Source organism: Oryctolagus cuniculus, chromosome 5 (assembly GCF_051225735.1).
Source record: "Oryctolagus cuniculus isolate XC-2025 breed Fujian yellow rabbit chromosome 5, ASM5122573v1, whole genome shotgun sequence".
NCBI classification, from domain to species: Eukaryota; Metazoa; Chordata; class Mammalia; order Lagomorpha; family Leporidae; genus Oryctolagus; species Oryctolagus cuniculus.
The window spans coordinates 130,821,004-130,845,259 of NC_142871.1; the positions used below are offsets into that span (position 1 = coordinate 130,821,004).

General features: G+C 42.1%; 1 protein-coding gene across 3 annotated transcripts in view; it reads right to left on the minus strand.

The window, feature by feature from the left end:
- DNAH8 (dynein axonemal heavy chain 8) overlaps positions 1–24,256 on the minus strand; it is a 336,932-nt gene that overhangs the window by 277,462 nt on the left and 35,214 nt on the right. For all 3 annotated transcript variants that reach the window (XM_089333967.1, XM_089333968.1, XM_051854776.3), the window contains 3 exons: positions 19,596–19,703; positions 15,801–15,902; positions 2,232–2,378 (listed from right to left, as the gene is read on the minus strand). In XM_089333967.1, the coding sequence (XP_089190093.1) occupies positions 2,232–2,378; positions 15,801–15,902; positions 19,596–19,703 (357 nt within the window). The remainder of the gene's footprint in view (positions 1–2,231; positions 2,379–15,800; positions 15,903–19,595; positions 19,704–24,256) is intronic.

A 24,256-nucleotide genomic window follows, 5' to 3' on the forward strand; every position in this document is an offset into this window, starting at 1 on the left:
ACTGGTCTTCCTACACAGCCAGCAGAGCTTACATAAAGTCCCTGCCCATGTCAACCCAGAAGGGTCATTTTCAGAGTAAATGTGGATTTTAACTCCAATATTTCCATATACCATTGTGTCCTAGGAGCCAGCTCAAGCACACTGTGCGTGTACTACGTAAATACAGAAAGTATCTGAGTCTCCACCTAACATATTCATTCCACTCAACTGCTTTTAAAAGTAAAAACAAAGGAAAGAACTCAAAAGGACCAGCAATTTGCTAAGACTCTGTTCTTGACCCTTTATCTCACTCCCTTGCTCCAGTAGTCTGAGGCTGGGATGATATTGCTGTCACCGACACACCCTCTAGCCCTGGGTTGAATGAGGGGTCATCTAACAGCAGACAGTGGTTGGTCTCACTAATTCCCCTTCACACACAGCCAGTGCACCCTCCAGCCCCACACAACATGGCAGCAACATAACATCAGATGTGGTGACCAAAGACCACTCTCCTGCTGGCTTACCCTGGATTTGGCTTTTTCACCACCTTTTTCTCTACCAGTTTTTGACTCCTTAGTAACTAACAACAAATTTATAATCCCTTCTCCAGGTCACAGCCTAGCTTCCCCTTTTAGCTTTCAACTTGCTTGGATTACCCCCTCTCTTTGTCATCATGAGGATAGCCCTGCCTCACCTCCCAGCTCCAGGGCCTTGATTCTCCCTCTAGCCATTTAGGTTCCCCACCCCACCTCTTTTCTCTCCCAAAAGTTCAGGGTGACCAGAGAATAAAACTAAAGACAGGGCTCTGGGAAACTTCAGTATGCACCAGAATTTACATTTACAAGAAGAACAAGCCGCTGAGACTATTGTAATTCTTCCTTTTTAAGACAAACTAACAAAGTACCACCAAGTCTCCACCTCCCAAGAAACAAGTGTCTAATGCTGATACCCTAGGAATGTCTTCATTTTTAGTGGGAATGAACATGTTTCAAATTTAAATCCTGGTAATGGTTGTATAGCCCCATGAAAACACTAAAAAATGAATCATACACTTTACTTATTCACGCATTTACTTAGCGAGGCAGAGACCGAGAGAGAAATCTCCTATTTATTGGTTCACTATAAAAGCCTGTAATGGTGAGACCGGGCCACACCGAAGCCTGGAGCTAGGAACTCAATCCAGGTCTCCATGTGGGTGGCAGGGACCCAACTGCTTGAGCCATCACTTACTGCCTCCCAGGATGTGCCTGAGCAGGAAGCTGGAACCAGGAGTGGAGCTGGGACTCAAACGCATACATTCCTCGTATACAAGATGAAGATTCTCCAACCAGCATCTTAACCACTAGGGCAAATGCCTGCCCCAGAACTCAACAGCTTCAATAGGTAAATTGTGTGACATCAGTAAAGCTGTTAAGTAAACAAGCAAAACCAGCCCCCTAGAAGTATGTGTAAAGGGCTCCACACTGTAATTCGGTTTTCTTCATCACCCATACTTGACCGTCGGGGCTGGAGTGGAGTTTCAGACATGTCTAGGAAAGGCCCTTCAACATAGCAATACCCTCACCACTTTCCAACCAATCATGAATAGGATCCTAAATACGTCCAGGACTTATGGATTTGAAAAAATGGGTCAGGAAGATGGGGGAGGGGTTGAGAACGACTACATGATATATCCATGAAGTTCACAAAGGCTGACTCCAAGAAGCTACTGGTATGAGCTGCACTGCAGCCCCTGAAACAATAGAATCCCCCTCTGTCCAGTCCTAATAAATCGCCTGGAGGTGCAGAAGTTTCTAACCCATGCCTGCCGGGCAAAGGTATCACCTGTACAATGTTTATGTATAAACCATACATACCGGCCCAGAAAGAAAAGGGCCCATCCATCCGGATATGCCACAATGACAGGGTCCTGCCAGGTACCGAAGGGATTTCATCTCACACTTTATCTCAGCCTAATATAACAGCTAAGATTGCAAAGGCTGTTAAGTTCCAGTTCCACAGGTGGAAGTAGAATTGAGGCCTTTGCAAAAGATGAAAGTCTGCAAGAGCTTCTGAATGACTGGCAGTGGGAGTAATCAGGGATGAGAAAGTAAGCTGTAATAAAACGCAGTGATCTGTGAGTAATTTAATCAGACGAGTCACATCAACAGTGGTACAAGAGACCTGGAACGATGCTCGACGCACTACATCAACCATGAAATAACCAAAAAGGCCTGATTTGGGATAGGGGGCTCTGACTGCACAAGGCTTACCTTCTCCAGTCTTTTACAGAAAGCTTCGAATTTCCCAAATATGTACATTTCTGAAACCTCAAAAGATTTTTCTCCTGAGGACTCTAAAATCTGTTTCCTTGTTTTGTGAAAAGATGATTGATACTCCTTGAACAGGAAAATGCAATCCTATGAGAAAATTAAAAGAAGAGAGGAAGGGCAATGAGATATTTGTTCAGGAGTCAAGAATTCAAAAATCCTAACTTCAGAACTGAACACCAGCCTCTAAGAAGGCGCTTTGTTGCTGTAAAGAATAAAAATTCAAATTTTCTTGCTACATATTAGAGATGTGTCAAAATCAATGTAGTTTTTCTTTTTTTAATATTTATTTATTTATTTGAAAGGCAGAGTTACAGAGAGGCAGAGACACAGAGAGAGAGAGATGTCTTCCATCTGCTGGTTCACTCCCCAGTTGGCTGCAATGGCCGGAGCTGCGTCCATCCAAAGCCAGGAGCCAGGAGCTTCTTCCAGGTCTCCCACACTGGTGCAGGGGCCCAGGGACTTGGCCATCTTCCACTGCTTTCCCAGGCCATAGCAGAGAGCTGGATTGGAAGAGGAGCACCTGGTACGCGAACTAACAAATATATGGGATTCCGGCACTGCAGGCAGCGGCTTTACCTGCTACGCCACAGTGCCAGCCCCAAGTTTTTCTTCATATACATCACATTTTCACCTTCTTCATCCTCACTAACTTCTTTTACCTCTCATCATATGGTCAAAGTATGATCATTTATTATCTGTTTTTACATTTTCATGGCTAATTAGAACTTCAAGGAGGTTCAGACATTATCTATCAACACACCTCTACTCAGGCGGCATCCATCTTTCAATCAGCATTCGTCTGTACAGGCATGTAAAACATTAAAGACTGCAATTACCCAACCATTAATTCCCCAGAAAGTGATTGTAAAGGCATTGCTGAGCACACATGTGCCCACAGCTATAGCACTGCCCAGTTAAGTCAGCCCAGTGATTGTTAGAAACAAAAAGACGCTAAGGTCCCTAGGACTTAGGATGTCTCACTAACATTTCCTAAAAACCAAACTACACTTTTGATATTAAATTTTTTTTTACTTTTCTTTTCTTTTTTTTTTTTTTTTTATTTGAAAGGCAAAGAGACAGAGACACAGAGAGAGATCTTCTATCCATTGATTCACCCTGGGTCAGGCCAAACCTGGGAGCCTGGAATCCATTCTGAGTCTCTCACGTGGTGGTAGACACCCAACTATTTAAGCTACCATCTGCTGCCTCCTAAGGTCTTTATTACCATGAAGCTGTAACTGGAGGTACAGCCAGGACTGAAACCCAGGCACTCTTACATTGGATGTGGATGTCTCTAGTGGCATCTTAACCACTGTGCCAAGCAGTCACTCCTAATGTTAAACTTTTTCAAAGCTACCAACAGCCAGTCCAATTCTTAGGATAACATCCTGCTGACGCTTCCACCTCCCTCTTCCCCAGATCAGGACACTTGGATAATCCCCATATCAAAGATTAGCAACCTTAATTCCACCCGAAACCTGAATTGCCTCTTGCCATGTTAACATAATATACTGAGGCCGGTGCTGCGGCTCACTAGGCTAATCCTCCGCCTTGCAGCTCCGGCACACCGGGTTCTAGTCCCAGTCGGGGCGCCGGATTCTGTCCCCGTTGCCCCTCTTCCAGGCCAGCTCTCTGCTGTGGCCAGGGAGTGCAGTGGAGGATGGACCAAGTGCTTGGGCCCTGCACCCCATGGGAGACCAGGATAAGTACCTGGCTCCTGCCATCGGATCAGCGCGGTGCGCCGGCCGCAGCGCGCCAGCCGTGGCGGCCATTGGAGGGTGAACCAACGGCAAAGGAAGACTTTTCTCTCTGTCTCTCTCTCTCACTGTCCACTCTGCCTGTAAAAAAAATAATAATAATATACTGACAAGTTCTGGAGATAAAAAACAAAGACGTCTTTAGGGCTGCCATTATTCTACCAAGCATAGCCACTAAACCAGAATTTCGAGGAGTGGGACTTAGAAATTTGTACGTCTAACAAGTTCCCCAGGTGATTCCAATAAATATGCATATTTGAGAATAATTGGTTTTGTACCTACTTCTAATTATGACACACATTTTCTTCTCTAATTTGGTCTCCAAGGCAACAGAAATGTACGCTTCAAGGTCCCTGATTAGTTTTCACTCATTCAGTAATTGTTGATCAGTGCCTACCATGTGTAGTAACTTCCTGAGATGCTACAAATACCAGTAAGATCCTACCCTTGTGGAATTACCATCCAACAGGAATTCCTTTGTATTGCTTCCTCTTTACCAACCAATCTCTCCCCGTTGGACAGATGAGATCCTGAATAACAATTATTATGATTTCTTCCAATTCATCTGAAAATCATTCCTAAAAATTATATAATAAATTTTCCTGAAAAAATTTAGATGCAATAGAAACCACATTGAACTATAATTCAGAAAATCAAGCCAACAATTTCTAATTCAGTCAGAAAATGGTTGGAAACCTTGAGGATATTAAAGATTTATGAGACTAAATTGTTAAATACTACGTGAAGAATTCTGGTTCCTCTCAATTGGTAAATTGGGGGGGGGGGTGATTTCAAAATAAACCTTGGAGAAAGTATAGAGGGAAATACAGAATCCAGCAAAAAATAATAAAAACAATGTGTTGAAGTGAGAAACTCCTAGGAAAATGATGAGTTATTTTGAATCTTGGGAAGGTTTAAGCAAGAGTGATTAAGAAAACAGTAGTGAAAAGATAAACAGGGGCCAGCACTGTGGTGTAGTGGGTTAAGCCCCCATCTGCAACACTGGCACCTCATATGGGCCTTGGTTCAAGTCCTCACTGCTCCACTTTCAATCCAGCTCCCTGCTAATGTGCCTGGGAAATCAGCAGAAGATGGCCCAAGGTGCTTGGACTTCTGCATCCACATGGGAAACCTGGAAGAAGCTCCTGGCTCCTGGCTTCAGCCATTTGTGTAGTGAACCAGTAGATGGAAGATCTCTCTGTCTCCTTTCTCTCTGTAAACTCTTTCAAGTAAAATAAAAATAAATCTTAAAAATAAAGAAACAATATTAATAAATGTGGGGATATATTATATAATAAGGAAATGATTAGTAAGAGCATTATCAACATTATACCAATAAAGTATAAATTTCAGATAAGTTGGAGAAATTTCTGAAATTAATAAACCCACCAAAATCAGTTCAAGAAATAGGCAGGGGCCGGTGCTGTGGCGTAGCAAGTAAAGCCGCCGCCTGCAGTGCCGGCAATCCCATATGGGCACTGGTTCAAGTCCCGGCTGCTCCACTTCCGATCCAGCTCTCTGCTATGGCCTGGGAAAGCAGTAAAAGATGGCCCAAGTCCTTGGACCCCTGCACCTGCATGGGAAACCTATTAGAAGCTCCTGGCTCCTGGTTTCAGATCAGCACAGCTCTGGCTGTTTTGGCCATCTAGGGAGTGAACCAGTGGATAGAAGACCTCTCCCCCCCCCCCTTTCCATCTCTCTCTCTCCCTCTCTGTCTCTCCCTCTCTCTCTCTGCCTCTCCTTCTCTCTGTGTGTAACTCTGTCTTTCAAATAAATAAATAAATCTAAAAAAAGAAATAGTCAAATAACGAGTTTTTGAGTAGTAATATATTTGTAAATAATATATGATAAACTATTAATATTCAGAATATATAAGGATTTCCTATACTCAACAGCAACAAAAAAATTCCAATTCAAAAATGAGTAGAGAACTTAAGTAGACATTTCTCCAAAGATACACAAATAACCAACAAGCACAATATGTTCAATCATCACTAGCCACTAGGGTAATACAAATCCAAAACACAATGAGGTACCAGTTCATACATATTAGGGTGGCTAATATTTTTTAATGCTAATGATAATGTACAGTGGTGCAATCACCGTGGAAAACATTTTGGCAAGGGCTGGCACTGTGGTGTAGCATGTAAAACTATTGCCTGCAGTACCACCATCTCATATGGGAGCTGGTTCAAGTCCCAGCTGCTCCACTTCTAATGTGGCTTCCTGCTAATGTGCCTGGGAAAGCAGCAGAGGGTGGCCCAAGTCCTTGAGCCCTGCCATCCATCTGGAAGACCTGGAAGAAGCTCCTGGCTCCCAGCTTCAACCTAGGCCATGGTGGCCATTTGGGGAGTGAACCAGTAGATGGAAGACATCTCTCTGTTTCTCCCCTTCTCTCTGTTAATTCTGCCTTTCAAAATAAATAAAATAAATCTTAAAAAAAAAAAAAAAAAACTTTAGTAGTTCCTCAAGTTAAACATACAATTGCCATATTATCCAGCAGTTCCACTTCTAGATACACACCCAAAAAAAACTAAAGCAAGGACTCACACAGATAACAGTCTATAGTAGCATTATTCACAATAGACAAAAGACAGTAATAATTCAAATGTCCACCAAGAGGTTAATGGTTTTTTATTAAATGCTATCTATACATAGAATAGAATGCAATATTACTCAGCTATAAAAAAATTGAAATTTTCATACATGCCCAACATGCATGAACTTGGAGAACATTATGCCAAATGGAGTAAACAGACATAAAAGGACAAATACTATATGATTCCATCTACACAAGGTTCCCAGAATAGGAAAATTCATACTGACAGAAAACAGAATACAGGTTACCAAGGACAGGAAGGGAAGAGTTTGGAGAATTATTACTTAATGGGAGCAGAGTTCTGGTTTCAGATGACAAAAAAGTTCTGGGAATAGATAATGGTGATGGCTGCAAAGCACTATACATACACTTAATGCCACTGAACACTTGCCACTTGGCACTTAATGCCACTGCACACTTCAAAATGGTTAACACGGGGGCGAGCATTTACCCTAGCAGTTAAGAAGCCCCATCTCACATCAGGGCATCTGGGCTCAATACTCAGCTCCAGCTCCTGACTCTAGCTTCTTGCTAATGTCGAAGCCAGCAGTGATGGTCCAAGCAACTGAGTTCCTCCCCACACGGGAAGCCTGGATTAAGTTTCTAGCTCCTAACATCTGTCCCAGGCCAACTCAGCTGCTGTAGGCATTTGAGAAGTTATCCAATGTATGTGAACGCTATATGTCTGCCTCTCTCTTTCTCTCTCTGGCTCTCAAATAATATTTTTTAATGAAAGGCAAGCATTTGGTATGGCAGTTAACATCCTGGTTGAGATACCCACATGCCTTATCAGAGTGCCTGGGATTGAGTCCAAGCCCCAGTCCCAATTCCAGCTGCCAGGTAAGATGGAGAGGCAGCAGCAGGCGACGGGGTGGCCAGGTCCCTACCACTCATGTAGGAGACCCGGATTGAGTTCCCAGCTCCTGGCTTTAGCCCCTGCCCAACCCAGCTTCTGTAGACATTTGGAGAGTGAACCAGTAGATGGAGCTCACAGCTCACTCTCTTTCTATCGCTCACTCTCACTCTTCCTCTGACTCTCAAATAAATAAAAACATATTTTAATGGTAAAAATTATAAACATTATATTTTGCATATTTTACTACAATTAGAACATTTTAATTATGTGAAAAAGAGAAGCATAAACTTAGGAATCTTCCCACAAAGAGCTAACAGATGAGTTCTATCAGATTTGGGGTTTTTGTACAGTGTTTTCAGATTTATTATTTTCCAGCTTATTCAGGAATAACTGACAAAGAAAAACTGTGTGCATTCAAAGTATACAACATAATATTTTGTTACATGTATACATTGTGAAATGTTTATCAAAATCAAGCTAATTAGTATATCCATCACCTTACATAGTTATTGTTTGAGTCTGAGGACAATTAAGAATAACTCTTTTACCAAATTTTTAAATTTTAAGTTGCTGTTGGGGCCGGCGCTGTGGCATAGCGGGTAAAACCACCGCCTGCAGTGCCGGCATCCCACATGGGCACCGGTTCATATCCTGGCTGCTCCACTTCCAATCCAGCTCCCTGCTATTCTCTGGGAAAGCAGAGGAAGGTGGCCCAGGTCCTTGGGACCCTGCACCCATGTGAGAGGCCAGGAGGAAACTACTAGCTCCTGGCTTCGGATCAGCACCGCTCCGGCCGCTGCATCCAACTGGGGAGTGAACCAGCAGATGGAAGACCTCTCTCTCTTTCTCTGCCTCTCCCTCTCTCTATGTAACTCTGACTTTCAAATAAATAAATAAAATCTTTAACAAAAATAATAAGTAGCTGTTACTTACATTACCATGCTGTACATCAGATCTCCAGAACGTACTCATCCTGCATATCTGAAATCCTGAAACTTTCAACTTCCACCTGCCAGCCCCTGGTAACCACCATTCTACTCTCTGCTTCTTAGCATGACTTTTTTAGATGCCAAATCTAAGTGAGATGACACAGTATTTGACTTCCTGTGTCTGGCTCATTTAGTTTAGCACAATGTTCTGCAAGTCATTCATGTTGTCACAAATAAGATTTCCTTGTTCAAGGCTAGATACTATTCCATTGTGTGTTTTCTTTATTCATTCATCCGGCAATAGACACTTAGGTTGTTCCCATATATCTTGGCTGCTACAAATAATGCTGCAATGAACATGAGAATGCAGATATCTCTTTGAGATACTGATTCCATCTCATTTGGATATACATCCAGAAGTGATGCTACTAGATCATACAGCAGTTCTTTTTTCTTTTTTTAGGAATTTCCATACTGTTTCCATGATGGCTGTACTAATTTGCATCTCCACCAACAGTATACAAGTGTTTCCTTTTCTCCACATGCCTGCCAGTACTTATCTTTTGTCTTTTTTATAGTAGTCAGTCTAACAAGTGTGAACTAATATCTCATTGTGGTTTCAGTTTGCAAAGTTGGAGGCATCACAATGTCTGGTTTCAAAATATGCTACAAAGGTATTATCAAAACAGTACTGGCATAAAAACAGATACATAGGCCCACAGAACATAATACAGAGTCCAGAAACAATTGCGTGCACTACAGTCAAATCATCTTTGACAAAGGTTCCAAGAATATACAATGGGGAAAAGGCAGTCTCTTTGATAAACTGCACTGGGAAAACTGGATATCCACATACAGAAGAATTAAATTAGATCCTTGCATCTCACAGGATATACAAAACCAACCCAAAGGGGATTAAAGACTTAAATGTAAGACATGAGACAATAAAACTACTAGAAGAAAACATAGGGGAAAAGCTCCTGACAATAGTCTGGGTAACGTTGCCAAAGGTATAGGCAACAAAAGCAAAAATGCACAAATGAGACTGCATCATACTAAAAGGCTTCTGTGCAGCAAAAGAAACAATCAACAAAGTGAAGATAAAACCTACAGAATACAAGACAGTATTTACCAACACATAGCTAACAAGGTATTTCTATTCAAGATTCATAAAAGGACTTAACACAGTAGCAGGAAAATAATCTGATTTTTAAAAGGACCTAAAAAGATGCTTCTCAAAAGTAGATACACAAATGGCCAGCAGATACAACGAACAGTGTTCTTAGCATTAATCACCTGTTCTATTTTATTTATTGACTTACTTAGTGAAAAGCAGAGACACAGAGAGAGACAAGCGCCCATTTGTGGTTCAATCCCCAAATGCCCACATTAGGCAAGGCTTCGCCAGGCCTAAGTCAGGACCAGAACTCAATCTGGTCTCCCACGTGGGTGGCAGGAATCCACCTGCTCGAGCCACCATCTGCTGCCTCCCAGCGTATGCATCATCAGGAAAGTGCAATCCGGAACAGAGCCAGGATTCAAACCCAGACACCCCAATACGGGGTGTGGGCATCCCCCACAGCATGTTAACTGCTGTGCCAAACACCTACCTCTTATTTTTTAAATGCACACACAGCAAAGATTGCCATTAAGTCTTTTCTTGGCTCCACTTGGATCCAGCACTTGCTCTGGAACATGTTATTGCCCCTTCCATCTCAACAAGCTCCTTATATTGAGTCTTGCTGTCCTGTTTTGTTCTGCCAAGCACTGCTTCTCCTGTTTCCCTTGCTATCTTTCAAGTGTGTTTACTGGATACATTTCAAAGCTTGCTGCAAAAGCCTCTGTGCTGTTGTCTGGGAGGTGGAATCTGTGTCTGGATTTCCACATTGCTCTGAAGTTGCTGTATTGTTGCTGGTTTGAAGCACTACGCCACATTCTTTTTAAAAATTATCAAAGGCCTTTTTGTTTTTCAGCTTTTGCATCAGGATCAAGTTGTTGCATACTCTTTGTTTTTTACCAATAATTTCTCTTGACTTTGGGAGGCATGTAATAGTGTCCCATCTTGAATTTGTTCTGCAGAAAAGAGGCTTACAGCTTTAATTAGGGATTGTAGACAACTCTCTTCTGGCCAACACTTACTGCCATTTCCATCTCTGATACTTGATTCCTCTGCGTACTTTTTTAATAATTAATTAATTTATTTGAAAGGCAGAAAAACAGAGAGGTATTTTCCATCTGCTGGCTCACTCCACAAATGGCCACAATGGCTGGGGCTGGGGTAGGGCGAAGTCAAGAGCCAGCAGCTTCTTCTGGGACTCCCAGGTGGGTGTAGGGGTCCAAGCACTTGGGCCATCATCTGCTGCTTTCCCAGGAGCATCAGCAGGGAGCTGGGTTGGAAGAGGAGTAGCAGGGACTTGGACTGCCACCCATTTGGGATGCTGGCACTGCAGGCGGAGGTTTAGCCTTCTACGCCACAGCACTGGCCCCTCCTCGGTATTCTTACACACTTGTCACATCCAATCCTGGGTTTTGTCTTTCTGTTTTCTCATTTGCTTATTTATTTCTTCTGTCTTACCAGAGCAGCCACTCCTGCCGCTTTTGTAGGGGAGGGGACTGTTTCATTCAAGCCCTGTAAGCAGTTCATGCCTATCACAAAGTTTTCCCACTTCTTCCATCATTTCAGTCTCCTCTTCCCATTGGTGGAGAGTGATTCCAGTCTTCCTCAAATTTCAAAAGTCTGCCTTTCCCTGTAACTGCCTCTTTTCTGAATACCATTACCCTTCTTCACCAACAATGCTTTCTCTTTTTCTCCGTAACTATCCAAGCGCCACTAACTCAGCTTTTCTGTTTTTATTCAGCTTCTTGCTCCTTCTGTTTGCTTCTGCATTATTGCTTTCTTCTCTGCATCTTTCTTGGCTTTTTATTCTTTGAATTTCCTTATCCTTGTATTACAGTCATATGCATTATTGACCGAAGTTCCTTTTCCAGTCATTTCTTCTTTTTCCTTTGTGCCCTTGTTGCTCTGCTCTGTTTTTCAATCTTGCTCTTATCACAAAGCTATGCTTTTTTTCCCCTTTAAAGAAGAAAATTCTTTCCAAGAATATAATTTATACTACAAGGGGGAAAATGATGACTTCATGTCACTGACTTTAGAAATTCTTTTTAAGATTTTATTTATTTGAGAGGTAGAGCTACAGACAGAGAAGGAAACAGAAAAATCTTCCATCTGCTGGTAGTAACATCCGAAGCTGAGCCCATTTGAAGCCAGGAGCCAAGAGCTTCTTCCAGGTCTCCCATGCAGGTACAGGGGCCCAAGCACTTCGGCCATCTTCCACTGCTTTCTCAGGCCATAGCAGAGAGCTGGATCAGTAGAGGAGCAACCAAGACATAACCCAGTGCCTACATAGGATGTCGGCACCACCAGCAGAAGCTTAGCCTACACCACAGCACCAGCCCCTAGAACTTCTCTTTAATTTGCCCATGTGAAATTACTTTCAAACAGCAAACCAAGGCTGGTACCATGGCTCACTAGGCTAATCCTCCACCTGAGGCACTGGCACCCCAGGTTCTAGTCCTGGTCGGAGCACCAGATTCTGTCCCGGTTGCCCCTCTTCCAGTCCAGCTCTCTGCTGTGGCCCGGGAAGGCAGTGGAGGATGGCCCAGGTGCTTGGGCCCTGCACCCGCATGGGAGATCAGGAGAAAGCACCTGGCTCCTGGCTTTGGACTGGTGCAGCGCACTGGCCATAGCAGCCATTTGCGGGGTGAACCAATGGAAGGAAGACCTTTCTCTCCATCTCTCTCTCTAACTCTGCCTGTTAAAAAAAAAAAAAAAAAAAAAAAAAAAAAAGCAAAGGGAAATACTTCAAAGACATTGCTCTATGCTTAACTTTTAGAAGTAACTGAGCTATCCACCAGAGGGTCTGCACTGTAAAAACTCCTCTTTGCACAGGCATTTCATAAACTTCATTTATACAAGGGAAGTGATCATTACCCCTTCCTTTTATTGGTTCACCAGCTATCTTCCATGATGTTTTAAAATCATTGTTTTAAGAGCTTCTTCGACCTGTCTCTGTGCAACTCTATATGCTACATGGTCAAGTCCAACATCCACATAATGACCCTGGTTCTTCCAAATTGAGGATCGAGCACAAACAGTTCTGCTGTTTTCAATTCTTCTTCTTATCCTCCAGTTCAGAGGTCAAGGCATAAATGATGCAGGTACCAGCCCTGCAGGTGCACTGCTCCCAAGGTTAGGGTGGATGCGGGGGTGTCCTTTCTGGCTTTACTTCCCTGTTGTAGCCAGGTCCATGGCTCTGCCAAGACCAGAAAGCACGTGGAAATGACCAATAACCACTTCCAGGTTAAGCCTTCCTGTTGCAGCCATTTCCTTCAGACTTTTAAAAACCATATCACAGGCCGGCGCCGTAGCTCACTAGGTTAATCCTCCGCCTACAGTGCCGGTACCCCGGTTTCTAGTCCCAGTTGGGGCATCAGTTCTGTCCCGGTTGCTCCTCTTCCAGTCCAGCTCTCTGCGGTGGCCTGGGAGTGCTTGGGCCCCTGTACCAGCATGGGAGACCAGGAGGAAGCACCTGGCTCCTGGCTTCATATTGGCACAGTGCGCTGGCCACGCTGGCCATAGCGGCAATTTGGGGGGTGAACCAATGGAAAGGAAGACCTTTCTCTCTGTTTCTCTCTCTCTTACTATCTAGCTCTGCCTGTCAAAAAAAAAAAAAAACTTTTAAACTGATATTCAGCATAGCAGTTAAGACATCGCCTGGGACACCCAAACCCCATATCTGAGTGTCTGGGTTCAAGTCTTAGCTCCACTACCAATTCCAGCTTCCTGCTAATGTGTGCCCTTGAAGGCAGCAGATGATGGCTCAATTACTTGGTCCCTCCTAACAACATGGGAGACTCAGATGGGCTCCTGGCTCAGGCTGATCCATTCTTGGCTGTTGTGGGTATTTGGGGAGTGAACTACAGATGGAAGATTTTTCTGTCTCTCTCTTCCTTTCTTTTCCCCTCTCTCTCTAAAATAAAGTCAATGTATTCATTGCTTTTAAAACAGATTAATTCTACATGAATACAAACTTTTTCTAGGAAAAGGAGGAATATTTCCCTCCCACCTCTCTCTCACTCTGAGATCTCACTGCCAAAAACACTGACAAGGATAGCGAGAAAGGAAAATGACAGGCTACCTCCCTTCTGAAAACAGCTTCAAAAAATGTAAAATAAAAATGTAGCAAACTGAATCTAAGAGCGTTTTCAAAAGATAATTACATCATGACCAAGTTGAGTTTATTACAGGAATGCTAGGACAGTTTAATTAAAAAAAAAAAACTTTTAAAAAAGTCACCCATTACATTAACAGAAAGAAGGAAGATCCTATATGCATCTCAATAAATACATGCAGAAAAGAATGATCAAAACACATTTATGGGGCCTGTGCTGTGGCATAGCAGGTAAAGCCGCCACCTGCAATGCCAGCATCCCATAAGGGTGCCGGTTCAAATCCTGGCTGTTCCACTTCCCATCCAGCTCTCTGCTGTGACCTCGGAAAGCAGTAGAAGATGGCCCAAATCCTTGGGCCCCTGAACCCACGTGAGAGACCCAGAAGAAACTCCTGGCTTCATTCGGATCAGCACAGCTCCAGCCGTTTTGGCCACCTGGGGAGTGAATCAACAGATGGAAGACCTCTCTCTCTGTAACTCTGCCTTTCAAATAAATAAATAAATCTTTAAAACAAACCATTCATAACTTTAAAAAACATCTCTTAGGGCCCAGCACTGTGGCATCACAGCTTAAGTTTACCACCTGCTGTGCCAGGATTCCAAATGGGCTCAGGTTCAAGTCCTGGCTGCTCCACTTCTGATCCAGCTCCCTGCTAATGCACTTGGAAAAGCAGCAGAAAATGACCAAATAGTTAGGTCTCTGCACCCACATTGGAGACCCAGAGGAAGCTTCTGGCTCTTGGCTTCTGTCTGGCCCAACCCTGGTCACTTGTCGCTCCCCCTCTTCATGGAGGAACGACACAGGACCCTGCGCTGTTCTTTTGTCTGCTCGGCCCTCCCCGAGTTTGCTGCTGGTTCTTCCCGGGTTGGCTACCGTCCCTTCCACCTCCGTGGAAGGGCGGTTCCCCCTGCCACTTTTCCCCACTTCCGCGGGGGAGCAGCACACCGCCGGCCGGCTCTCTCGGGGGCTGCTCAGGTGTTCCTCTTAGATGTTCCCCTTTTAGATGTTCCTGGTGCATGCTGTCTCTCTCCTCCCTTATAGTCCTCTTCCGCCAATCCCAACTCGGCTGCCCACACGCGGAGTACGCTGCTCTCCTCCAATCAGGAGCAGGATCAGCTCCTGGAGGTCATCACTCAAGTTGGCAAGAGGCAGCTGCGTAGAAGCTGTTTTCTCCTCTCCCAGCGCCATATTGTGGGAGAGCAGATGCATAGAATAAGTCTTAATTCCAGTAACTTAGTCTAGTCCGAGTTGCTCCCCACAGTCACTGTGGCCATTTGGGGAGTGGAACAGCTGGTGGAAAACTTCTCTCTCTCTCTGCCTTTGCCTCTCCCCCTCTGTAATTCCACCCTTCAAATAAATAAATAAATCTTTAAAAACAAATCTCTTAGTACCAAAACTAATCTGGTCAAAGACGTATTTAAGAACTGCAGAGGCATCAGACTAAATGGGGAAATGTTAGAAACACTCTCTTGAAACAGGATCAAAAGCAGGAGGCTACTACCACCTCATGCATTTCTGTAAGTATGGCAGCACGAGCCAATGCAAAAAAGCAGGGAAGAAAAGCTCCTGGGTGCTGGAATGAGAGGTGGAGGCCGGAGTCTAGGAAATGGTACACAGCAGGTGTCTGATGTGGGCAGCTGTGGAGATGATGGGAGTTAAATAGTACCCTAAAAAGGACAGGCCAATAAAATGATACACACAGTTTCACCTTTGTGAATGAACCAAGCAAATCAAATTGGGCCAGATGGTGAAAGTTTACCTTTTTTTTTTTTTTTTTTTTTTTTTTTTGAGAGGCAGAGTGGACAGTGAGAGAGAGAGAGAGAAAGGTCTTCCTTTGCCGTTGGTTCACCCTCCAATGGCTGCCGCAGCTGGCGCACCGCACTGATCTGAAGGCAGGAGCCAGGTGCTTCTCCTGGTCTCCCATGGGGTGCAGGGCCCAAGCACTTGGGCCATCCTCCACTGCACTCCCAGGCCACAGCAGAGAGCTGGCCTGGAAGAGGAGCAACGGGGACAGAATCCGGTGCCCTGACCGGGACTAGAACCCGGTGTGCAGGCGCCGCAGGCAGAGGATTATCCTAGTGAGCCGCAGCGCCGGCCAAAAGTTTACCTTATGAAAATAAAAATATTTATACAAACCTGAATTTTCTTTAACACAACCGGTGTCTCCTGATCCCATACATGGTTTATTCCTCCATCAGTAATATATGCTTTACATGCTGTCACCATTTGATTTGTTACCTAAAATAAATATAGGCACTAAATAACTACATGTAAAAAGAGAAAACTCTTAACACTTTTTTAAATCACAAGTATAAAAATATAGTAAAAAGTAAACTATGGAATGAATGAATCACAGAAAACCAAAAAAAAAAAAAAAAGAAAGAAAGAAATGCATAGTCCAGTAAAATAAATAAACTGCAGAGTCATATTCACCAACTGCATTTAAGTCAATGTTATGGGGGCCACAAATTTCCAAGTCACCTACTTGTCCATTTCTCCTCTAATTAGGTCTGGATCTAGTTCAAGCATGATTCTTTATCACCCTTCAACATGCAGACAATATAAATGTAACTACTTCTCACATCCCCCAAAATAATGAAGAAAAACCAGGACAGTCATTGAGAGATAGTAGACACAGAAATTTGGGTAATTCCAAAAATATAGAACACACACAGGGCTAGATCTACAGTAAGGAAAAATGGCTACAGAAGACCAGAACCTAGTCCCGAAAAAGGTCACTGCCAAGTTGAAACGGTTCTAGGAGTTTTTCAAGGTCAGAGACAATGTGAGAGGCCCTTCGGTTGTGACCCTGCCCACTGAATCTGGAGTAACTTGTATAGCAATCACCACTGACAGTTACTGAAAGGCTAAGTCATGAGTTTGGACCATTGTCTTAGAGAGGTGTGGTCATAGACCAGGTAGCTGGTGCACCCCAGGAAAGAACATTAGAGAGAAATCTAACCACCCTCCCTCCCCACAGTAAGTGAACCCATCCCTCACCCAACAATAGACAAACTAAAGCAAACAGAACAGGGTGGTAAAAAGGAGTCTCAAATATAAAGATGGGCAGACAACCAAGAAGTAAGCAATGAGGAAAACAACACAACATGATAGCAGAGACATTAAACTTACAAAGAATACAGAAAAGACATAAATTGCAAAATCTTTTAAAATACCTCTCATTAATTAAATTAATGCATAAGAACTATAGGAGAGATTTTACATCCACAAAAAGAAAACAATTACAGAACATGGAAATTCAAATTTGTATTGTCAAATTTTAAAAAATTCTATTGTTGGGCTGATCAACAACTGGTGCATGCATGAAGTACAAATGAGTGAGCTGAAAAGTCACTGGACAAAGCTGGCAGAAAAAAAATTACAATATGGAAGTTAGATTCAAGAGTGGAGAATAAACTGAACAGTTAGGTCAGGAATAATCAAAAGCAAAAGAGAAAAATCTCCATGGCCAATACTGTGGCGTAACAGGTAAAGCTGCCGCCTGCAGTGCCAGCATCCCATATGGGTGCCATTTCAAGTCCCAGCTGCTCTTCTTCCAATCCAGCTCTCTGCTATGGCCTGGGAAAGCAGTAGAAGATGGCCCAACTCCTTAGGCCCCTGCACCTGCATGGGAGACCCAGAAGAAGCTCCTGGCTCCTGGCTCCAGATCAGCTCAGCTCTGGCCACTGCAGCCATTTGAGGAGTGAACCAATGAATGGACAACATCTCTCTCTCTCTCTCTCTCTCTCTCTCTGCCTCTGTAACTCTTTCAAATAAATAAATAAATATTTTTTTAAAAAAGAGGAAAATCTCCAAGGAATGAAGAGAGATGAAAGTCTTTGGACGGAAACAACCCAGCAAGTGTAGAATAAGATAAACCTAAAAAGAACCACATCAGTTCAAAATTTTACAAGTTCAAGTACAAAGAAAAAAAAAATCCTAAAAGCTTCCAGAGAATAAAACCAGTGACCTACAAGGGAAAAAAGAACTGGATTAGCCCCAAACCTCTTATCAACAATACTGGATACGAGACTGCAACTGAGCAGTATCTTGAAAATGCCAGGTGAAAACGATGCTGAAGGCAGAATCCCAGTCAACTAGCTTCTGACTGGTCAGAAAAAACAAAGCCATTTCTAACATGTAGGAATTAAGGAAGTTCACCACTCACATACTCTCTTTGAAAGAATCACTCGGGCCAGTGCTGTGGCTCAGCAGGTTAAGCATCTGCCTGCGCTGCTGGCATCCCATATGGGCGCCGGTTTCAGTCCCAGCTGCTCCACTTCTTATCCAGCTCTCTGTTGATGGCCCGAGAAAGCAGTAGAAGATGGCCCAAGTGACGGACCCCTGCACCCGTGTGGGAGAACTAGAGAAAGCTCCCAGGTCCTGGCTTTGGATCAGCCCAGCTCTAGCTGTTGTAGCCATTTGGGGAGTGGACCAACAGATGGAAGATCTCTCTCTCTCTGTCTCTCCCTCTCTCTGTAACTGCTTCTCAAGCAAAATAAAATATTTAAGAAACAAACAAACCAACAAACAAAAACAAGAAAAAAATCAATTGAGAATTTTTTTCAGGAAAAAAAAAATAAATCCAAGGGGCTGGCACTGTAGCACAGTGAGTTAAAATGCCACTTGCAGCACTGGCATCCCATCTGGATGCCGGTTCAAGTCCTAGCTGCTCCACTTTCAATCCAGCTCCCTGCCAATGTGCCTGGGAAAGCAGCGGAAGGCGCTCCAAGTGCTTGGGCCCCTGCACCCACGTGGGAGACCCAGGTGAAGCTCCTGGCTCCTGGGTGCAGCATGACCAAGCCTGGGCTATTGTAGCCATTTGTATTGAAGATCTCTCTCTCTCTCTCTCTCTCTCTCTCTCTCTCTCTCTGCCTCTGCCTCTCCTTCTCTGTAACTCCGCCCTTAAAATAAAGTAATCAATTAAAAAAAAAGAAAAAGGAAGTTGTGGAAATCACAAAAGAGTGGTGATCAAAGAAACTAGCAATACTTAGATTTTAGTCTGAATACTTGTTGAAAAAGGTTATAATAATATGGAACTCAGTGTGGGGCATATACAGTAAGGAGAGAAAAAAGTGAAGGAGGTTCTTGTCTTGATCAGTGTATAAAAAGATTCAATTTGTATTTTTTATAAAAAGAATTCTGAGTCTTTAAATATTTAGTTTTACTTGCATCCTTTACCAAAAAATTCCATTCATATATTTTTTGGATAATTTTTTAATTTCTTAAAATAGTTGACCATATGGTGCTAAACAGATTTAACACAAACATCAGCGCTGGTGACAGCAGCTAATGAAGCAGTGTAACCAGCGGGTACAATCCTTATCTCTTAAGCAGAATCAGGACTATTGGGAGTGCATAAATTAGGAAACCACCAAGTACTTTTAAATTAAGAAAGGCCCTGGGGCTTGCCTCTGACAAGGAGAAACTCCTTCAATTAAGTATAAATTACTCTCGTCAACACCTTTCAACACACGAAGTATGAAAATCCAGACTCTGGAGCGGGCATTTAGCCCACCAGTCAACATGTCCCACCTGAGGGTGCCTGGGTATGATCCTCATTCCAGCTCCTGATTCCTCCCAGTGAAGACCTCAGGAGGCAGCAGTGACGACTCAGGTAATTGGGTTCCCCATCCCCAGGTGGGAGACCTGGATGAGTTTCCAGCTCCCAGCTTCAGCCCCACCCCAGCCATGGTCTAGGTAGTTGGAGAGTGCACCAGCAGATGGAAGATCTGTCTGCCTATTTATCAATCTTCCTACCTACCTCTTTCTGCCTCTCAAATAAAATTTTTTTTAATTTTAAATAAATAAATAAAATCCAAAGCTCTGACAGACATCCAGACTTCCCAATTCCCTTTCTAGGCTCGCAGGGAAAGAACTGCTCACCTCACAGGGATGCACATGTGATGTCTTATTCCCTTAGAAACTCACCTTGATGAACAACGAGGTCATTCTCTCTGATGTATTGTAATATCTTGACACACTGTGAATCATTCTGATAGCGTTAATCAAATTTTGTATTCCATGTGCCATAGAAACCTAAAATTGAAATATAGCAAGTGAATTCCATCATATGTTTATAGTTTCAATAACCAATATTCTATAATATTTAGAAGTCTAAATAAACAAAATAATGTATCATTTTCATCTTAAGGGAAAATTTTACAAATGCAATGTGGTATTCTAGACTAGATCTTGAAACAGAGTAAAGGGAATAATGTATCATTTTCATCTTAAGGGAAAATTTTACAAATGCAATGTGGTATTCTAGACTAGATCTTGGAACAGAGTAAAGGGCATTCATCTTGACAAACATGCCAAGGTAATGCAAGATGTTAACAGGAGAAATGGGTAAAGAGAATTTTGTACTATCATTGTAATTTTTGTGTAAATCTGAATTTAAAAGTATTATTCCAAAATAAAATTTTAAAGGTAAAATAAAATTCTAGAGGTGAAAGGAACTTGAAAGATTAATGAGACAATCTCTTCAAAGATGAAGAAACTGATAATTTGTGGGGTTAAAGTGACTTACTGATGGTCAGAAAATGGGTTAAAAACAAAAATCAGACAAGAACTAACTACTTCTCATTTGGTCAATTCTGGTTACTTTTCAGCAGTCCTACTAAGTGTTACTAGGATGTGAAGATAATAGGGAGAGGGGCCGGCATTGTGGTGAAGCAGATTAAGCCCATATGAGCACCAGTCTTAGTTCTGGCTGCTCCACTTCCAATCTAGGTTCATGCTAATGCACCTGGAGAAGCAGTGACTGTTTAAAGCAGGTCTAATGTCCTTAGACCATAAAGATTGCACCATGACTTGGAGAACTACCCAGAAACAAACAAAACAAAATACCCAAGATGAGGATTCTAACTCTCACTTAAACTAGGCCACCAACAGGTTGTACCCTCTCTGTGCCCTCAACATAAAATACATCTGCTATGGAGAAAGAGCTTACATCCCAAATCCTCCTGCTAGAATTTGTACTTAACTTAGTCTGAATTCACACTAATGGTACCAAAATCAGAAGCAAAACAAACAAAACACCTACTCGTAGGGGCTGATATTTAGCACAGTGATTAAGTCGCAGCTGGGGCCACCCACATCCCATATTGGAGCACGTGGCTGAAGTCCTGGCTAATCTGCCTCTGATCCTACTAACATGCATCCTGGGCAGCAGCAGATGATGGCTCAAGCACTTGCATCCCTGCCACCCAATGGAGACCTGAACTGAGTTCCTAGCTCCTGGCTTCCGTCTGGCTCAGACCTAGCTGTTGTGGACACTTGAGAAATAAACCAGCACATGGGATCTCTCTCACTCTCGCTCTTACTGTCTATATCTCTACCTTTCAAATTAAATAAAAGTTTAAAAAAAAAACTAACCTCAGGGAGAAAACTGATCACCTTTTTAAAAAAATTTTTTAAGTTTATTAGTTATTTATTTGATGGTGACAGAGAGAGAAGGAAAGGAAGAGAGGAAGAGAGAGAGAAAAAGGGAGAGACAAAGAGAAAGAGAGATCTTCCACTTGCTAGTTTACCTCCCAAATGCCTGCAACAGCTAAGGTGAGGCTGAGGTCAGGAACCAGAAACCCCATCCAGCTCTCACCTGTGGGTGGCAGGAAACCAAGTATTTGGGCTTCATCTTGTGTCTCCCTCTCCCAGGCACATTAGAGGGAAGCTAGGTTGGAAGTAGAGGCGGGACTCCATCTCAAGCACTCTGATAGGGGATGCAGGCATCCCAAGCAGATGCTTAACCCCCTGCACCACAGATTGTTGCCCCAAAGACAGAACCAACCATTTAAGAATCATATCAAGTCACCCCCCACAATGATTCATAAAACTCAGAGGACCATAAAGTATATCCTGAGTTCAGAGATGCTAAAATGTTTAAAAAAGAAAAGAGTAGGTCTTAAGAGCTATAAAATAATGTACCATTATTATTATTATTATTAGTTTTCAAATAAGATAGAGAGGTAGGGGAGTCAAGTAGCTTGCCAGAGGTCTCGCAGCTACAAGTTATGTATCTGAGATTTTGAGACCCTGCTTGTAACCACGGTACAACCCACTATGGAAGAACAAATAAAATCGATGGCCTTACTTGCTGTCAAGGAGCTTATCTTTTAGGACAAGACAAAAATATCAAAACATTGCTTAACAGTGAAGGACTACTTAAAACCAAGAAGAAAAACTTCTGACTAGTATATTATAGACGTGAGGGGCAACTATGAAATAATTAAATCAGTTAGATGTGGTTTATGGAAGTTGACATCAATACCAATAGTTAACCCCGCATGTCAGAATTCATGTTACCTATATTATTTGTAGGTCAAGGTCCTAATAAAAATACGTCTAGGAGGAGTCCCTTCCACCCTGGCTAAGTCAAATCTACAACAGACCCCTGACTCCAGGGAAGAAGGCTCAGCGAAGGCAACAAATGAATTCCTCAGGAAAATGCCCTTCATCTGAATGTTAAACGTCTCTATCTAGTGTAGCAGCTCCTGGAGCACCCAGTTCTTAACTCCTCTAGGTATCATGTACAGACATTGCACGTATGTGATATAGAATTGTAGGTATGCCTAATGAATAACACCAGGATGATGAAAAATAAAACACAGATAAAATTTGTCAACTAGAAATGAAAGCATGAGTCCTCTACCCTTTTCCACCAGATGTCAGTTACCAACTGAACAGAAATTACCAGCTGCCTTTAATGAGAAGAAAGAAAATGAGGGAGAAAAATAATTTTTGAACTGACAAACAGTGGGTGTATGAGTAGGAAGTAATTATATGAGTCACTACTATGAGTACTTCTGTCATTTCAAAAAGTAATGCTTTAAACTTTCCTACATCAGAGAATATAAAAAGCTCAACAACAACAAAATAATAATAATAAGGAACACCATGGCAGGGGTAATTGAAAAAAGTTTTTAAAAATTACTAGGATGAAAAAAACACCAGGACTAAACCATTTGTCAAATTATATTAATTTAAGCGAGTCTTTTCTATATAGAAGTTAAAATCAGTATACCTTAAAATTTAGAAGTCTTGATAATAATAAAAAGCATTGTATCTTTCTCTCAAGTTTATTTTATCTCATGAAATTCTTTAAATACAGAGAAAAGTACAGAGAATAGTATAACTGATCAACTAACTCCATCACTAGACTTGAAAAATTTTAACATTTTGCTATATTCACTTCATCCATTATTTTCAACAAGCACTACTTGCAGACAGTCCTAGGGAAGAGTTTAAGTTTATATATATATATATATATATATATATATATATTTAATATTTGCATATTCAACTCTTAAAAGTCCAAATGCTTAAGACATGATAATGCTATTTTTTCTTGCACATAAATTGTATTGCTCATGTTGTGGTTAGGGAAGGAAGTCATTGGCTTCTAGGTCAGGTAAGCAATGGTCCTGTTCTTACATAATTTTGTTTCCTTCATTCATGGTCACATGCACAGACCCAACCATCTCAGAAGTGATAAACATGTTCTTAAATGAAATAAGTTTTACAAAGATTCCCCAAAGAAGCCCAGCTATTGATAACATGAGTAGAGTGAACATGAAGAAAGTCATAATTCTTTGCAAACAACAATACTAATAATAAAAGTTTTATATAAAGTCCACCATCTCTTTATGAAATCAAGTCAAATTACTCTACTTCTGGAAAGTCTTCTTGTCCTTTCTCATGGTGCTTGCTGGCAGTGAGAACTACACCTGCCGAGGTCTCTTAACCAGCATCTTTCCCTCCCCTCCTATATTAAATTTCTTGGCTACTGATATGAGCTCTTGGGATGGACATGAATTGCCCTTATACCTCCTATTTCTTCTCCAAATCCAAGTGATGTGAGTTATACACTTTGACTCTTTCCCTGCTTTTAATATAAATCTGCATTTACTGAAGAAGGTGGTCAACCAAGCCTGTGGACAGTGGTGTCACCTATGTGGAGGATTTGATCACCTCTTCAAATTAGAATGAATGAACAGAGAATGCTGAAGGCAGACATCAGGCAGAATATAAAGCATTTGAAGGCATTTTAATTAGAGAATACCTTGAAGAAACAACATAGTGAAGTGGGAAGACAATAGCAAACCATGACACCAAAGACAGCTAGGTTCAAATTGGGTCCCATCACTACAACTATAAAGCTGTAGAAATGCTAAAATAGAGTTTCACTTCTTTACAATGAGGATTGTGTTCATATGGAATGAAAACATATTTAAAGCATATAGCACAATGCCTAGAACAAAAGATTAGGGGTTCTCAAGCTTGTGAACATCTTTAAAAACATAAAAGAATATCCTCCACTTAATACATTCAAAGAAAGTAAGTCCTTGAGGACGAGTCTTATCATTAGTTAAGGAAGCACCTAAGAAAACAAGCAATGGAGCTGGACATTTAGGCATAACTAAAACTTATGCAATATAAGAATATCCTCCACTTAATACACTAAAACAAAATAAATCTTTGAGAACAAGTTTTACTGTTAACTCTCATAATACAACTCTTTGAGGACAGAGGTCCTGCATGGAAGGTTAGTTCACAGTAAATCCTGTTGTTAATTAACAATTAACACTCTT